Consider the following 19,779-nt stretch of genomic DNA (forward strand, 5'->3'; position numbering starts at 1 on the left):
CATCGATACACTACTTACGGCCTATTTACACCGCTTTGTCTTTGCAGGAGAATATACCCTGACTGTGTCAGTGTCCAATAGGTATGAAAATGTCAGCCAGAAGGTACATGTTTTTGTCTACAGCATCCTTACTTCTGTGGAAATACAGAATGACACCGACCCACTGGTTGTTGGGATGCCAGCAGTGTTTGAGGCCCATCCCCTGCCTTCTCCTTATGGTATCGTCTACACCTGGAACTTTGGGGATGGCTCTCCTTGTCTGCAGGGGCGTGAGCGAAGAGTGAACCACACCTTCAGTCAGAGCGGAGTCTACACCCTTAGTGTCCTAGCCAACAACACAATCAGCAGTATCGGCTCTCAGATGAGCATCCTTGTCTTTGAAGAAATCAGAGGACTGACGGCCTCCTCCAGTGGGCCTACGGAACTTAACACTCCTACCTATATAAATGCCTTTGTGGAATCTGGGAATAACATCACATGGATTTTTGATATGGGAGACGGGAGTGTCCTTACGAGTGCTGAGCCGGAGGTGGAACACAAATATGTGAAAGACGCAACCTACGTGGTGAACATCACTGCCATGAACCATGTCAACTCTCTGTCAGTGTCCCTCCGTGTTCAGGTGTTTGTGCTGGAAGTCTTGAAACTGGAGCCTTCTGGCTGTATTCAGGAGCTCCTCAACATAAGCTTCATTGCTTTTGTGTCTGGCAACTCTTCAAGTTATGTGTACGAATGGAGTTTTGGGGATGGCTCACCAAATCGGACTATCCACCACAGTCCAGAAGTGGCACATAGGTTCTCGAGGAGTGGAAACTACCATCTCTCTTTGGTTCTGTCAAGCAGTGTGAACAAAGCCAATTTTTTCACTTGCATTTGTGTTCAGCCAGTGGTTACAAATGTCACCCTCCTTCCTCAGAGCAGCTACACCAGACTGGGAGAGGAGAGCGAGTTCATCGTAGCTGCTTTTCCCGAATTCCAGTACACATACTTCTGGGACTTTGGCACCAATGACTCTTCTGTTCGAGGAACCAACAAAATGGGGTTTACGTACAAAAGCCCAGGACGGTACTTTGTGACCGTGACTGTTCTCAACAACATCTCATTTAGCAACAACACAGCCCTTGTAGAGGTTCAAGAATCTATTGGCTTAGTGGTGATTCAGCACAATGGCACAAAATCCAATAATCTAGCCCTGCACGAGGTGTATATGTTTACAGCCTTCTGTGATTATTGCAAGGCACATTACACGTGGGACTTTGGAGATGGAAGCATCCTCATGGGTCGTAATGCTGCACATGCATACAATTCCTCTGGCCATTTTAACATCACCCTGACAGGAACCAATGAGGTTAGCACTAACAGTACTCAAATTACTGTCTCCGTTATAACACCAATCCGTGGCTTGACAATCAATGCAAGTATGATTAACGTGCCTCTGAATACATCCGTTAATTTTGATGCACATCTCATAGAAGGCGATGATGTTCATTATTCCTGGATTCTTTGCGACAGGTGTACACCGATTCCTGGGTCATCAACCATATACTACACCTTTAGATCCATTGGAACCTTTAATGTCATTGTCACAGCAGAGAATAGAATTAACTCAATGCAGGCCAGCATCTTTATTTTTGTTTTAAGAGAGCTCGAGGGTCTTCAGATTTTAGCTGATGATCTTGTGGATGGCTGTTGTTTCATGACTAATAAAGCACTCCATATGCAAGCGACACTCCGTGAGGGAACCAACATGTCCTTCAGCTGGACCATTTTGAAAGGCCAAGAGGCCATTCTGAACATCAGTGGAAAGGAAGCAATCGTCAACTTCCCTGAGCCCGGCACTTATGACATTATTGTAAAGGCCACCAATCTCTTGGGCCAAATCAGTGTAATCAAAACTATTGAGTTTTTAGATCCAGTAGGAAGTGTAAGTCTGAAGGCAACTCCTAATCCTGTTGCAGTAAATGCCTTTACTAACATTACTTTGTTAGTGAGTGGTGGCACAAATTTAGAATGCCTTTGGTCCACTAATGATAATTTTACCTTGACTTCAAAGAATCAGTCCATTGTTCATCAGTTTAAAAGTCCCGGGCTCAAATTTGTCAGCGTCATGGTTGCCAATAAAGTGAGCTCTAATACAGCTTCGGATTGGATAAGTGTACAGGAGCCCGTTTCAGGGGTAACATTTACCCCTAAAGATGTTGCAGACCAGCAGTACATTGCCTCAGGCACAACTCTGACACTACAGGGAAACATCCAAACAGGTACCAACGTTTCTTGGACGTGGCACCTTCCCAACAGCTCTGAAATGGGACGACAGATATCTTATTGCTTCCCTATAGCGGTGCTTTATACAATTACATTAAATGTTTCTAATGACATCAGCTGGGCGGTTACCACTAGAAACTTTACTGTGCAAGATAAAATAGAGGGGTTAGAACTTAAAGCCAGCAGGAACATTGCTGCCGTGAAAGAAAATGTCATTTTCATGATTGGTATATCATCAGGAACGTCCGTGAGCTTTCACTTAAGTATTAGTGGTGACTCTACTGTGCTTACCTTAAATACCTTAAATTTTACCCACCAGTTCACCAGAGTGGATACCTATGTTGTTAATCTGACGGCTCAGAACCAGGTCAGCTCAGAAAGAACAAGTACAGTTGTAACAGTTATGGAGCCAATTAGTAGGTTGACGATGGTTAACTGCTGTGAACAAGCCATCCCAGTTGGTGTAACTAAAATGTTCAGTGCTGAAACTCAGTCGGGAAGCCGTGTGACTTACCTTTGGACTTTTGACCTGCACTTTGGTTCCAAGACATCCTTGATTGGGAAGGAAGTTTTTTACACACCCCCAGAGCCAGGCCAGTTAATCATATATCTGAGAGCCGTCAATGCATTAGGAGGTCAGAACATAACGAAAGTAATACAGGCCCAGAACATCCTGCTTTCTGCTGTCCTTGAAGCTCAGCCTCAAGAAACATTGGTCAAAAAGTTGGTTCTTCTGACTGCTTTCGTTTTGCCGAGACCTCACGAAGGGACATTCCTGTGGAATTTTGGAGATAGTTCGGAAAAACAAGAAAGCAACACGCCATCCATCTCCCATGCCTACTCTCATCCAGGGCTGTTCACCGTCCAGGTGAATGCCAGCAATTTTGTGAGTTTCGTTGTTGCCCAGATTAACGTCACTATACAGGAACTTGAGTGCGAGGAACCAGAGGTCCAGCTGGTGCATTCGTCCCAGGTGGTGATCAAAAGATCACAGAGAAATTACATGGAGGCAACTGTTGACTTAAAAGGATGCACCAGGTACGATGTGGAATATTTGTGGGAAATCTACAGAGTGTCAGCTTGTGCGAACCTACGTGATACTGTTAAAGTAAAACTTCATGATGATGTAGATGTCCGAAGACCTCAGCTGGCCATTCCAAAAATGGCATTGGATGTAGGCAGCTACTGTGTGGTGTTTTCCCTTTCATACAAAGGCAGCCCACTCAGGAAGAGCATTTCCCTTCGTCTCAGTGTGATCCCAGGAAAACTGGTACCAATAATTGATGGTGGGACATTTCGAATCTGGTCCAAATCTCAAGATCTGCTATTAAACGGAGAAAAGTCCTACGACCCAAACCTAGATGCTGAAAACCAGTCACCTCTAAGCTATTCCTGGGACTGCTTTCTTTCATCAAAGGTAAATTCATTTTTTATCACTTTTAACTCTAACGTAAAACTGTTGTCATAAAAATGTAGATCACACTTTTACACTTGTTCTCTATCACTTTTATCATTTTTATTGAAGTAATATGATTTCATAGCCCAATCTCATCAGACTTCAGAAGCCAAGCAAGTTTGGGCCTGGTCAGTTTTGGGATAGAAACATTCTAATCAAAAGCTGGATTCATTTTTAAAAGATGTTAATGAACAAGTAGGTGTCATTCATCTTTCTGGTCCGGAAAGAGGTGTATGTTCCAAAACAGTGCCTCAAGATAGTGCCCGAGGACATTGTAGGACAGTGTTCTGTAGGAGATTCATCTATGGAGACAGAAAACTGAGGTTCTAACTACACTTGAGTATTGGATGAAGAGAGCCTCCTAATATACGTAAAATATTTGTGGGTCAGAAATGAAATGCACTATACAAATTCAATTATTATTATTATTATTATTATTATTATTATTATTATTATTATCTGTTTTCTAACTTTGGTTGAACTTTAACCATCACAAATGCAGGGGTATCTCATGATCTGTGGATCAATTCTAGGACTATTTAACTATTTTTCAAAACTGCTTGCTTATGTTTTGTTTTTCTGCACAGAACTCCCCTATTGGATGTAGTTTGCATTTTGGCTCAAAGGAACCACTACTGGTAATTCCCGAGGACATGTTAGAGGCGGACATGGAATACACATTTCGCCTCACTGTCAGCAAGCCAGGGATGAGTCCGGAGTCTACGAATCAGACTGTACGTACTGCCTGCGTTTCAGAAAATATACATTAACGCTGCATTGAAAAACGTTTCATTACCATGTTAATCTCCAGATGTCTATACTAAAAATTCTTTCATATCTGTTGTAAACCAGTGATCCCTGCTGCTGGTGCAGAAGGGCTAGAGCCCTGCGGGTTGTAAGGAGAACTCCAGTTCCGCAATGACCAAAGATTTGGAAACAGCTATCATTCCGAACAGCATGGCAGTAATCATTTCATTCAGTTTTTAAGGGCTCTGGTCATTAGGAAAGCAGAAGGTCCTGTGGATCTCCAGACCAGTAAAAATGATCTCTGACGTAAAAGAGATTATGAACATAGGTGTGAAATACTTCTGTAAGGCTCAAGAGTGTCCAGTCCTTGTCCTCGAGGGCTGGAGTGTTTACACATTTTCCAGGTCAGTTAAAGACCACAACACTTAAAAAACCAGGAGTAGGTGTTAAAGTGATCCAGTTAAACCAGTAACCAATAGCTGAGCTTTTCAAATCCCTACAGTAGATACCATGCTCAACATTTATGACATTGTTTACCATGCTAATTATACCACATTCTTAGCAGGGACAAAAAACTAATTCTTGATGTGAATAATAAATATATAAACAGTCCCAACTAACTGAAAGATGAGGCAAACATTTACAGTGCTTAATTGTGTTATTTCCACAGAAAACAATTGTTAACGATTGGTGTTAGTGTTAATGAATCTGAGCCACTGCAATGAGATTTTCATTGTGTTTTTGAATTGAGGAATTCTGCTTCCTAAAAGGCATTTTCTAGGAGTGTGGTGGCTGGTGGCGGGCAGCCTTAACACCTAAAATACTAGAGCAAATAGAGACTTTCATTATTTATTAACCATTTTTTTTCAGCCTGCTATGAACATGAATAATTTTTTATTCAGTTTTTCAAAAACTCAATATGAAGCACACACAGAGATAAATCACATTTTTTTAACTGTAGCGGATGTATTGATTGTAGCTTAGTTTTTGGATGCAACATTTATCTCACCTGAGGTGAATTGTTTTTATTTACCTGGAACGGGTTCAAATGAGTGCTTCCCCATTAGGTGTTTTTCAACTTTTTCAGCTCTCCACAGTGTCTTTTCTCAGTTACCTGCATCCTTCGCAAATCTTCAGCTGAATAGACATTGCACATCAGCTCTGCACTGCCTAATGGACTTTACCTTAAATATCCCCTGTGATTCTCTGATAACCCTCCTCCGTGTACAGTGTTTGTGCTCCTACCCAAGCTTCATGATTCTGCTTGCTGTTTTTTGACTATTTCTGCCTACAGTACAGTATATTTTACCGCTGCTTCAGGCTTAAGATGAAAGCAGAGCTTTTTAGCTTGGTGCATCAAAATCCTTTTCACTCCTGTTAATTTGTTTTCATTTAAGAAATCATCACAAACAGAGGAAGAAAAAAACGTAGCTTCCCTATTGCTAATGCCAGTCTTGGCCTTGTGTTTAGAGTAATTATATAGTTGAAAAGCAAACCTTTCATGGGCGTCCTTGCATGACATTTGGTGAATGACTGAATGATGTCCTTTTAGAATAGCATCTTCTGTTGTTCCTCTACAGTATGTCTCTTGTTTATATACTGAATAATCAATCCCAGACTTTCATACTTTCATGGTGTTTTATCCTTGCTTTAAAGGAGGAACTGCATACCATATTGACAATCTCTCTCATGCTACTTTCTCTTGGAGATTAAAATTTCAACTGTGCATTACACTCTCCCTCGTTGTTATTCTGACCTTTAGTGCTCACACAAGACCTGTTGACTGTTTCCCCATCTGCACATAAGCTGATGAGCTTTGAGTTGCAATTTTTGAGCTCCATTGTACAAAACAGAATTTTCCAAAATTCTAATACATAAAAAAGTCGCTCTCCAAGTGAGATCCTCATGCTGTAAAGAAACATTCTGAGGTCTGTTGTTTTGACTACTTGCTAATTTTTTCTCATGATCTGATTTGCTTTGCTCCTTATAAGAAAGTAGAAACATATTCTTCTAGCAGAATAAATCAGTTTCATGTAAAGAGGTCACTGAATGTATTTGGTGGCCTCCGCTTAAGGCATTATGGCATAAAAGGATTGCTTCTCTGTGTTGTTTCTCCTCAGGTTTTAGTGAAGAATGGCAGAATCCCAATGGTGCTGCTGGAATGTGTTTCTTGCAAAGCTCAGTCTGTCTACGAAGTGAGCCAGAGCTCCTATGTTTATCTGGCGGGGACATGCAGCAACTGTCAGGATAACTCTCACACTGGGGTAAGAGAAGCCTTCAGAAGCAGCCCCTCTTTGAAAAACGACATTGTTGTAAACCACTGTTTCTAATTTGTTTTTGTGGTTAATATCACTCGATGGCACTCACAGCTGTACTGCTGTTTCCTTCTAGTTTTTGTTTTTCTCTAAGCCAATGAAAAGAAACTCATTCTTGTGCCCAGCAGGTCGAGCCAGAACTCGCTGGCTTCATTGTTTACGAGAGAACTGATTCATTTTCCCTGTTAGGAAAATACGAAGTTGTTGGAAGCATTATCATAATTTTCAAGTTCAGAGCAATACAAGAAGTTTCAGATCCTGCCAGCTGACAAACATGAGTAATCATGCTTTCTTCCAGATCAGGAAGCCATCTTGTCACTCAAGTTTAAAATGACAGAATATTAACAGCTGAAGCAGGGAGGCTAATGTTCTTCAAATATCCCAAGAGAGAATTTTGTGGAGGAAAAATACTTTTATGACTAAATACTTAATACTTGAGCAAGGTCACTCCTGAAGGGCCACAGTCCCCAAAGTTTGTTGGTATTTTTAGACCAATTTCAGACCAGCAAAAAAGTGTCACAATGATCCAATGGATGAATAACGGGATCAGATTGTGGTACACAGATTTCTCCGAAAGAAAAAGCTGGATTAAAAGGGTTGGTGAAGTAGAACTACAGTGTAAGTTAAAAAATAACCTCCAAGCTGGAAAATTGAAGCAAAGATGCCCGATTTAGACATTTCTTAGTTGAATGTTCAAGTGTTCAGGTGTTTCATAAGTCTCTCCTGTAGACAACTTAATTCAGACGTGGTCAAAGTTGACGTGATATTAATAGGAGACTTTAACTTGGGTTATTAACGTATATAATAGATATAATATAATAGAGAAGCTGAAATTGATATGGATGAAAATCTTAATGACTGCTGCTTACCCAATATATGCTAGTTTGTAACCAGTTTGTATAACTGGTTATACAGTATTATATATAAATATTATTTTTAAATGGCTAGTATATATTAAATAACCAGAATACAGACAGTGTATGTGGTAGGAATACTAGTGAATTATTAACTTTTATACTTCTATAACTTGTATACTTTTATTCTATAAAGGCTGAATCAAATTAGGGTCTATAAATTTAGAAATATCAGTAAGGAAACGAGGCAGAGATTACAAGTTGGTAGTACAATTGTACAATTCAGTAAATACAAGAGGAATGGTTATACTTCAAAAACATACTATTAAAATCACAAATCAAAGTTATACATTACCTACACTAAGGTAACTCAAATGGACTCATCAGTACCAAAATAAGCTGTTTTTAGTTTCCTACAGTTGTGACAGATGAGGGTTAGAAATGACAGACAGCCATTCATTCATTCCTTGTGTGGTTCATGGTACAGTAGCTTGTTGGCAAAAGAAGCTCTCGATTCAGCTTCAGCAAAACAGCTGAATAGACTTCGGGTTTCAGTCCTGAAAGTACATGTGCTTACTTTCCATCTCCTTCCTTGCATTTCTGTGTTATCGCTGATCTTTGGAACAAGTAGGGCTTAATTCGAAGTTGAAGGTAGAAAGGATAAACTCTGCTGCTGAGTTTCAGTGTGGCGTCACACCTGAAGAATGAGCAAGAACCGAAAGGTTTTTTCTTTTCTTTTGATTTTTCAGTGTGGAATTAACCTCTCCGTGTTCCTCTGCAGCCTGCATGCTGCTGCAGCTCCCCAGCTCAAACCTTTTTAAATTAAATTTGATTTGCCAGGTGTCTGCCCAGATCTGAATAGTGGCTAATGAGGTGCCTTTTGATGCAAGCACCTCCTTGGTAATATTCAAAGAAAGGTCAGGGTATTCATGTTTGATTAGTGTGAAGAAGCCACACGCTCTGTGGCCGGCAGTTGTGACATAATTTTTGCTCCGCTTGGTTTCTGCAGCACTGGACGGCCTTGAACTCAAACAACGAGTCTCTGGTGTTGAACATGAGCACCACAACCACGGGGAGTAGGGGCATGAACCTGGTGGTGCGCCAGGGGATCCTGCGTGACGGAGATGCCTACATTTTCACCCTGCATGTCACCGACCCCATGATGGATGGCGTGGGTGTGGCCTCGATTAAACTCAGACCTAACCTGCCCCCTGCTGGTGGGTCCTGCACACTACATCCCCATGCCACTGCCAGTGCCCTGACCACCAAAATACAATTCACATGCACAGGTAAGAAATGTTACGGTAGAAGTGTCAATATATTTGGTTATTCCCATAGCTATGCAGTGAAAACAAACTATGCACAGCCTTTTGACAACAGAATTGGTAACAATCGTTAAACAAATTGCATTCTAATACTAGTAAAGATGAAAGTACTGTAAACAGTACTAGTTTAAATTTTGTTCTGCTCTTTAAAAATTCAGTAAATGTTCTTGAGGTTGCTTTTCCTGTAGTGTAAGATAAGAGTCTTTGAATTTATTTGAATAAATTAATTTACTTGCAACTTGAGTGAATATATGATATTTAAGAATTTCTACAAATATCATGGTTGGACTTTTGGATTTTAATTTTGAGCTACTTGGTCATGAACAGTCACTCTGGTTTGATTGAAACATGAAAAGCAAATTGTGGTGAGCAATCTAGTCTTTTGATCAGCAGCGATGCAAGTGCTTTGATCTGTATCTTTCTTGTACAAGTGCGAGCAGGTTATTGAAAGGCGATGAAGAAATTTTCAAGGCACAAATCAAAGACTCGGAATAGAACATCATTTTGTGCCTTGAAAGCAAGGATCCCTGTACACAGTTAAGAGTGTCTGTGTGTTCAAAGTTTAATTTCATCTGAGCTCTTGGTCATTTAACTTAGCCCTTATTTGGCTTAATAAGCATTTTGAAGCTGGAAATTTAAAGTAACTTATTTGTTCAAATACTGTAAGTTAAATTAAGTAACTGGGAGCTTAGCTGGGAAAAAATATATAATGTGTTTTCATGACTGGACTTAGGTAGTAACCCATTGTTCCTTGTTCATGTCTTGACTCTGTTATCCAGCTGTTTACATGCCAAATCCAATGTATTAGAGTAGAACAGGGAATAACATGACACCTGCACAGTCATCTGAAGGGCAATGACAGATGTCCCTTCTCTTCCTGAAAACAAATTCTGGAAGTCAGTTTGAAAAGGAGGTCTTAAAGAAGATATTAATTAGCATGAAGAACATAACAGAATCACATAGAATAAAAATTGTAGATGTAGCATTACATTTTTTTCTTTTTAATATAGAAATCAACAATTGTTCCTTTTGAATCCCCAGTATATTTTTGCAAATTGACAAACAGCTACCTTTCAGACGGTTGTGAAAATACTCATAGCATCACAATTGACATTTTGGCATATGGGATTTTGTATAGTTTTGCACTTGCAGATAAAGCACAGTGACAGATGACATGTTTATACAGCACCAAACAATACATACAATTTAAAATGATTTTATAATACTAGGCAGCTATTACCCTTTTGGGTACGTAGTATTGAGGTTAAAATGCTTCAACTATGAGAATGACACTGGCTGCATACTGAATTGATTGTTCTGCTTCTAATAAAAAGGCTCTCCATCCTGAAGCCATTCATTTTTTTATTTAAAGCATGACAGTACCTAACATGTCTGAGATTTAATACAAAGCAAACTCGTATTTTTATGTCTTTCCTCCTGGCCGTCACCTGAAAATATCTAGGAAGGTGTTAGCGCTCATTCAGCCGTGCTGACAGGCCAGCTGATGTCCTCTGCAAGCTGTTGATAATGAAGTCATTGCTGTGCACAGTTGTCTATGAATTGGCTTTGAGTTTTTGCCTCCTGGTTTTGAACGACTGTCCACTAACACCTTTTGTGGCTGTAGACGATATTAAAAGGCACTGAAGTATATTGTGTGAAAACATTTTAGAATGGAAATTATCCAGACGTGTAGCTCACTTTAGAAATCTTAAAAAAGCACAGGGAAGTTATGATGATATTTTAAGTGATTTTATTAAATGAGCAATGAGCTCCATTTTTATAGTTAAGCCAAGGATCAAAGTATCAAGTTAGAGAACATCCTGTGGAGTTGCACATCACATAGAAATGTATATATCCAAAGAACCTTGACTCCACGATGGAGCAGCACAGTGGTACAGTGGTTAGCAGTGCTGCCTTGGAGCACTGGAGGACCCGAGTTCAATTTCTGGGGTGCTACCTGCATGGAGTTTCTATGTTCTCCCTTGTGTTTGTGTGGGTTCCTCTGGGTGCTTTGGTTTTCTACTACATTGGCCCTGGCCTTCATTTGAATGTGCCTGTGTCTGTGTACGTGTGTGCCCTGTGATGGACTGGCGTCCTGTCCAGGTGGCGCCCTGCCTTGTGCCTGCTGCATGCCAGGATAGGCTCCAGCTCCCCTTTATCGGATAAAACACCTAAAATGGATGGATGCTATACATGTGAATCTGCGCATGAGAATTTTAATGTATTATATTAATATTGTCTATAGTTGTGTAGACATTGTCACAACTCTGACTGAGTTCAAATTTTCAACCCATTCAACTATTATGTATGAAAAGCTGTCATCAAACACTGGGTCTGTAATTTACAAGTGCTTTGCAAGTTAAAGTTTTGATTTAATTTGATTTCTTGTCTAGGTTTCACAGTGGATGGATGTAGCTTTCTGTGTTTTGCACTGCATGGGTGTCATTCTATCAGTTATGTGCAGTTTCCCAGACTTCTAAAACACGGTCTCCCTTCAGTGGCTCCAGCAAGTGTGACCACATCAGCCGTGCACGTTGGTATCACTGTGTGTTCAACGTCTGAATGCGCGCGACAGGTGTGTCAGTCATGACTGGACTCTTCCTCTGCCTCTAGGATACGAGGACTCAGATGACGCGGAGACGCCGTTAGTCTACAGCTTGATTGTAACCCGGTGCGTTCAGAGTTACTGCGAGGAGTTCTACGTGTACAAGGGAACCAGCTCGGAATACTCAGCCTTTGTTCCCCCAGGATTCCGCTCCAATAACTTTAAGGTCGATGTGTCGGTGAGAGTGGAGGACCACCAAGAAGCATCCACTGTGGCGCTGAACCAGTGAGTACCGGTGGTCTGAAACATGTTTCCGCCTCTGAAGTCTTCAACTGCTCTTAGAATTTCTGAATGTGATTTTTAAATCACCTTTCATTTTTTTGAATCATACTATTCTTTTTATATCATTAACTACATTATAACCAGCATAGATGGGAGGTTACATCTAGAAATAGAATCAGCAAAAACATGATAAATAACCAACAATGGAGACAAAACACTGTTTCATCCTCTTTCACAGAACAAATTCAGGTCTCACTGGGGCCATAAACCCAGTCCAGGCTTGCCTTTCTGCTTGTAACCTAAGAGAAAAGGTGATCTTTTGGCTGTGAATTGAGTTAACGAACAGTTGCTGATTCAAATTTTGAGGTGACATTCATGAAAAAAGAATTATGATCATTTACTTATTTATTTAGAAAAAATAAATAAATTCAGAAACACTGGCTCTTTGAGGAGTATCAGGGGGATCTTCAGATATTGGTGACACAGAAGAACTATACCTTTGCTCTCTTTTTATTGTAATGGAAAATATATATGGTCAGCAACGTGTTTTTTTTCGTAAGGAAACTCCTGCATATATTCCAAGTGAGAGTTTCAGGAGCCCGATGTGAATGGCTTGTTTATTTATTTTTGTGATATTAATTTAAGATTTTGATTTAGTTTCGATCCTATTTAAAAGCTCTGTTTTTTTTCCTAATGGAATAAACGTGGTAATGTAAGCGCTTTTTTTATGTGTCTTAGGTCGATGGTCATTCGACTGCCCGAACCACCGCAGGGTTTTCAAAGCCTCACTCAATGGCTGTATAACCAAACCGAAACAGCCCTTAAGGATCTGCTGAAGCAGGGAGATCCCCAGCAAGTCCGCGAGTTCTCCCTGGCCCTCATCACCGTGCTCAACGAGGTGGGCAGTGACATGGATCTCAAGCTCCAACAATAAGAGCATGTTTTTCTCTGCATTGACAGGGACCCATCAACCAAGAACCAATACACTATGAAAGCATGGTCTCTGCATCCAGTTCCTAATCCTTGGAAGCATGGAAGGGAGAGCAGAAATGGCTTCATACAGCCAAACCCATAACTCACTTTTGAGCCTCATTAGACCTAAGGGCTGCTCCATTAGTTCAGTTAGATCCTAATGAATGCGATTCCCTTGCCTGAGAGGATAAGCTGCCCGACCTCCTATTACGAGGAATGAGCCAGGGTGCTGCAGTAAAGGTGTTGATGGGGAAGTGGGGGCTGAGATGAGTAAGCCCTAACCTTCCTCCCGAAAGTCTTTGTCGTGCTGAGCTCAGTTTCGTCTGGGCTTTGGCAGCATTAACATCTTTTGTGTTGTATGCATCGCAAGCTGTAGATTACACGAGTACACCTAGTCTCTCTGTTTTTCCTCTTGGTCAATAGTATGAACAAACCGGGCCACCATCCTTGGACTTGTGGAGAGAAAGAGAACAGCGCGTCATCATCCGCAGCAATATCACACGAGCCCTGGTCTCTCTGGACGTCAACACGGTCAATGACATTAAACAGACATCAGCGGCCTTGGCGCAGTGCACAGTAAGACAGGATTTCCTTCACATTGCTTCTCATAAGGAATAAGTTAACACTGCTGGGCCAGTCTGATCTCAGATCTCAAAAGCTCCAGTATGTGAGGCTGGCACTGGGCAGTATTGGGAATGGAGACCTGCAAAGGGAGCTGTGTTGGTGCATTGTTAGACCAGTAGGGGGTGCTTTCCCCTCTGGGCCAGAATTTCGAAACCAGCGCTCCAGTTTGCATGGTACACTCTGCTGCAGGAGGTTCCATTCTTGAGATAAGATGTTAAACCTAGGTCCTGACTATGTCATTAAATGTTCCATGTTACTTTTAGTATGAGTAGGGGTCTTAACCCTGGTATGTTGTTTAAATTTGGGTGCTGAGTCACAGGACTGAGAGCACCATATGGGTGCTGCACCATCCAGGTGCTGAAAAAGTGGGTCTCATCCAATAGGGAGAGTTCTTTTGGGTTCTTTGTGATAAAACAAGTTATAAAACATACAAGGAGTTGTTGTTATTATTATTATTATTATTATTATTAATAATATTATTATTAATATTATTATTATTATTATTATAACTTACCCAGTGCTGCATAGCTTTAAAGTGACTCAACATTGTGAAAGTAAAGCAGCTTTGAAATTCTTCCGACAATTATATCACTGGTTTGTCAGGTGTTAGTTATGTATTGCTTCTTCATTTCCAGACCGTCAGCAAGGAATTCATTTGCCAGGAGTGTCAGAAGATTACACTTACCAAGCTGGAATCCATGCTGGACATCCTGCAAAGTGACACAAGGCAGGGAACAGTCACCCCCACAGAAATTGCTGATAACATCCTCAACATAATGGGTGAGTAATATGCAGTAGCTGTCTGGGTAACTAGGATGTTCTAACAGAAAGCTGAGTAAATAGTGCAGAGGTTTTGAGCCATTGAAGTCCATTGAAATGAAGAGGATGGCTATCAAATTAAAAAATGTGTCAGAATGAGCTCCTATATACGCACAATATATGATCAGCTTAAATGCTATTTCCAGAGTTAACTTGTACTAATTGCTATGATTTCAAATCCCAGTCCTGTGAGCTGGCATCTGTAGCTGAAAACTGACAAATTATCCTTTTCATGGTAATACTACATAAAGAATACTACATTTTTATCTGAGCTTGATATCTGAAGCCAAGCTTTTACTGTTGAAGATCTAATCCAAGGATTGGATGAGATTCCCACATTTTCTGACAGGGCATCATTATTCCTCCTCTGATTTTCAGGAGATCTGATTCACCTGGTGAACCAGGCACCCCCTCAGCCAGCTGCAGAGGACAAGTTTAGCATCAGCAATGATCAGCTGCTGGTAGCCTCCAAAGCCTACAACCTGTCCTCCGAGCTGATGAGGATCCTCATGCACTCCCGCGTGCTGAACGAGGAACCCCTCGTCTTCAACGGCTCGGAGATCACCACGGCCGGAAAGCGCGCGGACCCCCTCAACTTGCTGTGCTACGTTGACGACCCCACTTGCCGTTTCTCCATCCCGGAAAGCTTCAACACCACCTTCAAGGACGTGCCGCACATCGTTCAGGTCCTCTTCCAGGTCGAGTCCAACCCCTTCCCCTTCGGCTACGTGGACAACTACACCGTTTCGACGGAAGTGGCCTCGATGGAGTTCCAGACGGAAAACGGCACCCAGATTCCCATCTCCAGCTTGAGCGCAAACAAGGCCATCACGGTGAAGGTGTCCAACGGTAACGGAGTGAAGAAGGTCTTGTCTGGGGCGGCCAACGTCAGCGAGTGGAGCTCCGTGATCGTGATGGTCAGAACAGGCAACACTAACAGAGCAGCTGGGCTACATGTGCAGCTCACATTCACAGTGCTCAATGGTAAGTACTGCTAGAAGCAGTAGTAGGAATGGGATCAGCAGTAGTTCAGGATCAGCAGTGAGACATGAACCAGTGGACCCTCATTGAAGCTACATAGATACAATGTGTAGGATTGAGAGCTGGAGGTACTTACAGTAAACTGCATGTGCAAACAAAATGTGGGAATCCGGAGTAATCTACTCAGCCAAGGTGCTAAAACTTGTACCCTTGGATCTTTCAGAAAACAGCTGGATGAAATCTGGTACTGGTATCTAAACAAGCTAGACAGGCAAAATGCCCCCCTCTTTTTTGTAGTCTAGTGTGATGACTCCTCTCATTATTTAAGAGAGACACGTGGTCCCACCACCAGTTGCCCCCATCTCTCTTCTGAACAGACATAAACTTTCAGTTCCGGGGGTCACCCACTCCAGCCTCAACAGTTGGGGCAGAAGTGACCACAACAATATGTTTGCATACATGGGACAATGCAAGGTTGAATAGAGCCTCAGTATAAATAACACGTGTAGGACTTAGTGTTGGCTTTGTTTGAAAGCTTGCTCTGTCAGTGAAGGGTGTTTCTCGCCACATAAAAAGAAGAAAATAATCAAATTTTCCCTGTCATAATTACAACTCACTAGCTTCACAGATGAAGACGCAGACAAAATTCCTTTGTCTTTTATCTTTTGCAGATGCTGGTGCTGTCAAGGGAACAGAGCCATACATTACTGCTTATCTAGACAGCCACAGAAGCCCCAATGAGCACAACTGCACAGCACAGAAGAAGATCACCCTGAGCCTGATTAAAGGGCTGGATCACAAGCCGTACACTTTCTTCCTATCTCCAGAGTAAATCAATTTATACTTAATTCCTCGTATGTCAGAACAAAGATATTTTGGTATTATGCTATATTGTATATATGATAACTTTCATAGATCATTTACATATTCTGTTTTGCCAGTGTGTCTTGCTATGCCGTGAAATACATTGATTTAGTTTTATATGCAGATGAGCATCGCTCAAAACATCACATGCGAGTGCGTCTGATGAAGCAGAAAAAAAACAGTATCATTGTTATGCATGCTGGGAGAGACTTTATATAGCTTTGAGTAATACTGTAGGTTCCAGGCCAGAGTTACAGAATCAGTATCTTCTAATATGCCTGACAGAATTTCACAAGGGTTTTGGAAAGACTCTTAATTTCACAGCTGTAAAACTATTTCAAAAGGTTACTGCGTTACCATGAGCACAAGAGCACATTTAATTAAAAAAGGCAGAACATTACATGAAATGAGTTTTAGGGGTTTCCATTGGCCTTAAAATTTGACAGGCAAAGGGCAGTGAAATCTCATGGCCGCCGTCTCTTCTTTCCAGGGCCTATGACACAACGCAAGACTACTATGTGAACGTGACCAATGGCTGCCGGTCGTCTCCGGTGCGGCTGGAGGTCGGCGTCTACTCCTCCCTCTGTCAGTATTTCAATGCCGGCGAGCTGCTCTGGAAGACGGACGGCATGGTGCCCTTGGAGGACACCACCATGGGCAGGGCCGTCTGTCGCACGGAGCACCTGACCGCCTTCGGAGCCAGCCTCTTCGTGCCCCCAGAGTCCGTGGTCTTCATCGTCCCTGTAAGCTCTGCGCAAGACATTTTCCCGCCTCCCCTGAAAAGACAGTCAGGAGTCTGTCTGGGAAAATAAAATAAGTTTTTTTATTTCGGGCGCATGGGAGTGAAACACACAGACAGATGCTCAGTGCAGTTTTCTTCATGTGATTAAATTAGAACAGTCTTTAAGTATTTTTATATCACACATCCCTGTGCTGATCAGATTGACAGCATTACTCTTCCCTATTTGCCAAAGATAACTTCTTTTAACACAGTTGGTTACTTAGTTTTGTAGCAGGCATTCCTATATAACACAATATAGAATTACATAACATCCCTTGTGTCCAGCATTCCTCCAGTCCAGTTCAAACCAGTTCTGTATGTCCACCTTATGAATAACTGCAGCCTCAGCAGAAAAAGTATGTACAAAGTTCACAGAGACCCTCTCAACAGTGCTGATAAAAAGGCGTTTCCGGCGTTTCACCACACCTAGCAGCTGGAATCTCTCATCATCGCTGCCACCCTTGTTCATTTCTCTTCTCCCATTCTTGCTTCTTATCTCTGCCTTCGTGATGTCTTAAGATACGCTCTGCGCTCGAAGGCGTTTTTAAAAACCAAATGGTGCTTGAGTGCTTTCTGCTATCAGAACCGCCCTATTATTTCAAAGAAACACATGGGTACAAGAAAGATTAGTATGAGAGAGGGACACTTTGCCCTTCATTGCAGAAACAGCTCATGTGCTTCAGCTGTGCTGATTTAATCATGTTAGTGGTTGAGATGTGTAGGTCAATCTTAAAGTGGTCGACAAGTGAGTCTTGGCAACACTAAAGCAAATCCCTAATGGCATATAAAATATCTGGACTTGGCTTCTTCATATAGCACCTACCTAGTAGATGGGTTGTTTACGGTAAATGGATTGTTACCATCAAAGTCGATGTGGACAGTGTTGTACTAACACTCAGTGTTGCTGCACAAATGCATTACAGTACATAGCAAATAGCAGGGGTGGACAGTCCTGGTTCTGCAGATTTGTTTTATTTTGAGGGATTCTTCAAAGCAGCACCTGAAGATCTGGGAAAAGCTGGTTCAGTTAAGCCCAGAAACAGGCTGGTCTTGCTCATTAACAGCTGGGTTGGAGTGAAAACCTAAAGGCCCTCCAGGACCAGGACTGCCCATCCCTGGGTAAACAGTTTCAGAAGATCCTTCCTTGATTTAAACTGGTGAAGTTTTTTACACGGGAAATATGTGTTCCTCTGTTCCAGGAGCCGTCTCCAGAAATGAGCTACATTGTACTGCTGACGTGCGCAGTGAGCTTCGTCACTTTCTCGATCGTGGCCCTCATAGTGAGGAAGTTAGACCTGATCGACATCAAGCGCACGGGGGTCATTCCCTTCTGCGGCAAGGATGGTCTCTACAAGTACGAGATCCAAGTGAAGACCGGCTGGGGTCGAGGATCAGGTGGGCACGGAGAATACCCACCCTCCCGTCTTCTGTCTGTTTTTGGAGTTTCGTTAATTGTCCCTGGATCCAAGAAATCGCTTTCCTATCTAAGAGTGTGTACAGTATATAGAAAAATTTAAATGATGAGGACAAAGAAACATCCTTTTCCTTCTTTTATTGTTTCTCCTTTTGTCATTCTTATTGTTATAGGAATTGCCAAAAGCTAACATAAGAGCAGTGGGACAGCAAAGGCTTGACTATTTAATGACAAATGACTTAATGATTTAATGCTTTGTTGTAACGCAAGTTGACATGACAGGATTATGCAGAGTTGCTGAGCGGTCATGGAATCATCATGAATATTATTTTTGTTCCATGCGAACTCCAATATACAGTTTTTGTATGTCAGTGGTATGTGGTGATTTTTAAACATATAACACTTAAGGGAGGTTGATTACTTAATTGATTACTAAAGGAGATTGATCTGCCATTGCTTCTTTGTCAGTCTATAATGTTCAAATACTATAATGTTTAGATTTGGTCAACCTGGGTAATATGTAAGTTGAAAAAATAAAACAATAGCCTTAGACACTTACAAGAGAACACAGCAAAAAAATCTGGAATAATACATTTTCATTTTAGCCTGGCTACGACCCATCTAGAGCTTGCCTGGCTAAAACTCTTCGACTTTTGTCGGGTTAAACGTATTTGCTTTAGGTCACTTTTCTGATTCTTGCTATGACAAGTTAGTATGACAATCGCCTGCCATAACAATTTAGAATATATCTATATAAATGTAATAAACATTATAACATAAGGTTATAACAAACTTATATAAAGTCATTTATAAACAGTTTAGCTGTTTTGTGCTGCCTTCAGTTTAATACACAGTATTTTTCCTTCTTCGCGATAAGTGTCTCCAGTCCCTCCCAGCTCTCTCCTCTGCTGTGGCTGAGCTGGGAATGGTGGAGCTGAGTCGGGCCTGTTCTTTGCAGGCACCACGGCTCATGTGGGGATCAGCCTCTATGGGAGAGAGGGCAGGAGTGGCCACAGACACTTGGACAGCGGCAGCGCCTTCACGCGAAGCAGCCTGGATATATTTCACATCTCCACAGACAGCAATCTGGGCAGCATCTGGAAAATTCGGATCTGGCACGACAACAAAGGTAAAGACTCTGCCGGCTGCCACTGACATCATTCTCTGAGGTCGTTTTCTTTCGTGGTGTGTTCATGTCAAAGTGTTTTGTCCTTACCTGTTTTATAATCCCGCTTAAAAAAACAACATTTTGAATGCTTGATTGAGAATACTAGAGGGGGTTGTTTGAAAGAGCTTCTTTACCATGCAGATGGAAACCTTTGGACTGTGGCCTTTCAGGAACAAATGAGGATTTTTCCTGATACATACTGCAAACTGCTCTTTCTTTGCCAGTGGGGAAAAACACTGCTATCATCTCACTGTTACAATGAATGAGTGAAATCACTATAAACTGCTACTGTACTATAATCGGTGTGTCTCTGTCTTTCTGAAGTAGGTTTATTTACTAGTAACTTAGATTAAAGGTGTAAAAATGA

General features: G+C 41.6%; 1 protein-coding gene across 1 annotated transcript in view; it reads left to right on the top strand.

Annotated features, from left to right (window-relative positions):
• Nucleotides 1-19,779, top strand: part of pkd1a (polycystic kidney disease 1a) — a 108,227-nt gene that overhangs the window by 62,381 nt on the left and 26,067 nt on the right. Inside the window, exons 16-28 of the mRNA XM_088936886.1 lie at nt 48-3,682; nt 4,309-4,455; nt 6,589-6,732; nt 8,647-8,926; nt 11,576-11,792; nt 12,528-12,687; nt 13,185-13,337; nt 14,021-14,165; nt 14,583-15,188; nt 15,857-16,013; nt 16,540-16,792; nt 18,030-18,225; nt 19,203-19,373. Of these exons, the coding sequence (XP_088793012.1) occupies nt 48-3,682; nt 4,309-4,455; nt 6,589-6,732; nt 8,647-8,926; nt 11,576-11,792; nt 12,528-12,687; nt 13,185-13,337; nt 14,021-14,165; nt 14,583-15,188; nt 15,857-16,013; nt 16,540-16,792; nt 18,030-18,225; nt 19,203-19,373 (6,264 nt within the window). The remainder of the gene's footprint in view (nt 1-47; nt 3,683-4,308; nt 4,456-6,588; nt 6,733-8,646; nt 8,927-11,575; nt 11,793-12,527; nt 12,688-13,184; nt 13,338-14,020; nt 14,166-14,582; nt 15,189-15,856; nt 16,014-16,539; nt 16,793-18,029; nt 18,226-19,202; nt 19,374-19,779) is intronic.

Source organism: Atractosteus spatula, chromosome 18 (genome assembly GCF_055471065.1).
Source record: "Atractosteus spatula isolate fAtrSpa1 chromosome 18, fAtrSpa1.hap1, whole genome shotgun sequence".
Taxonomy (NCBI): Eukaryota; Metazoa; Chordata; class Actinopteri; order Semionotiformes; family Lepisosteidae; genus Atractosteus; species Atractosteus spatula.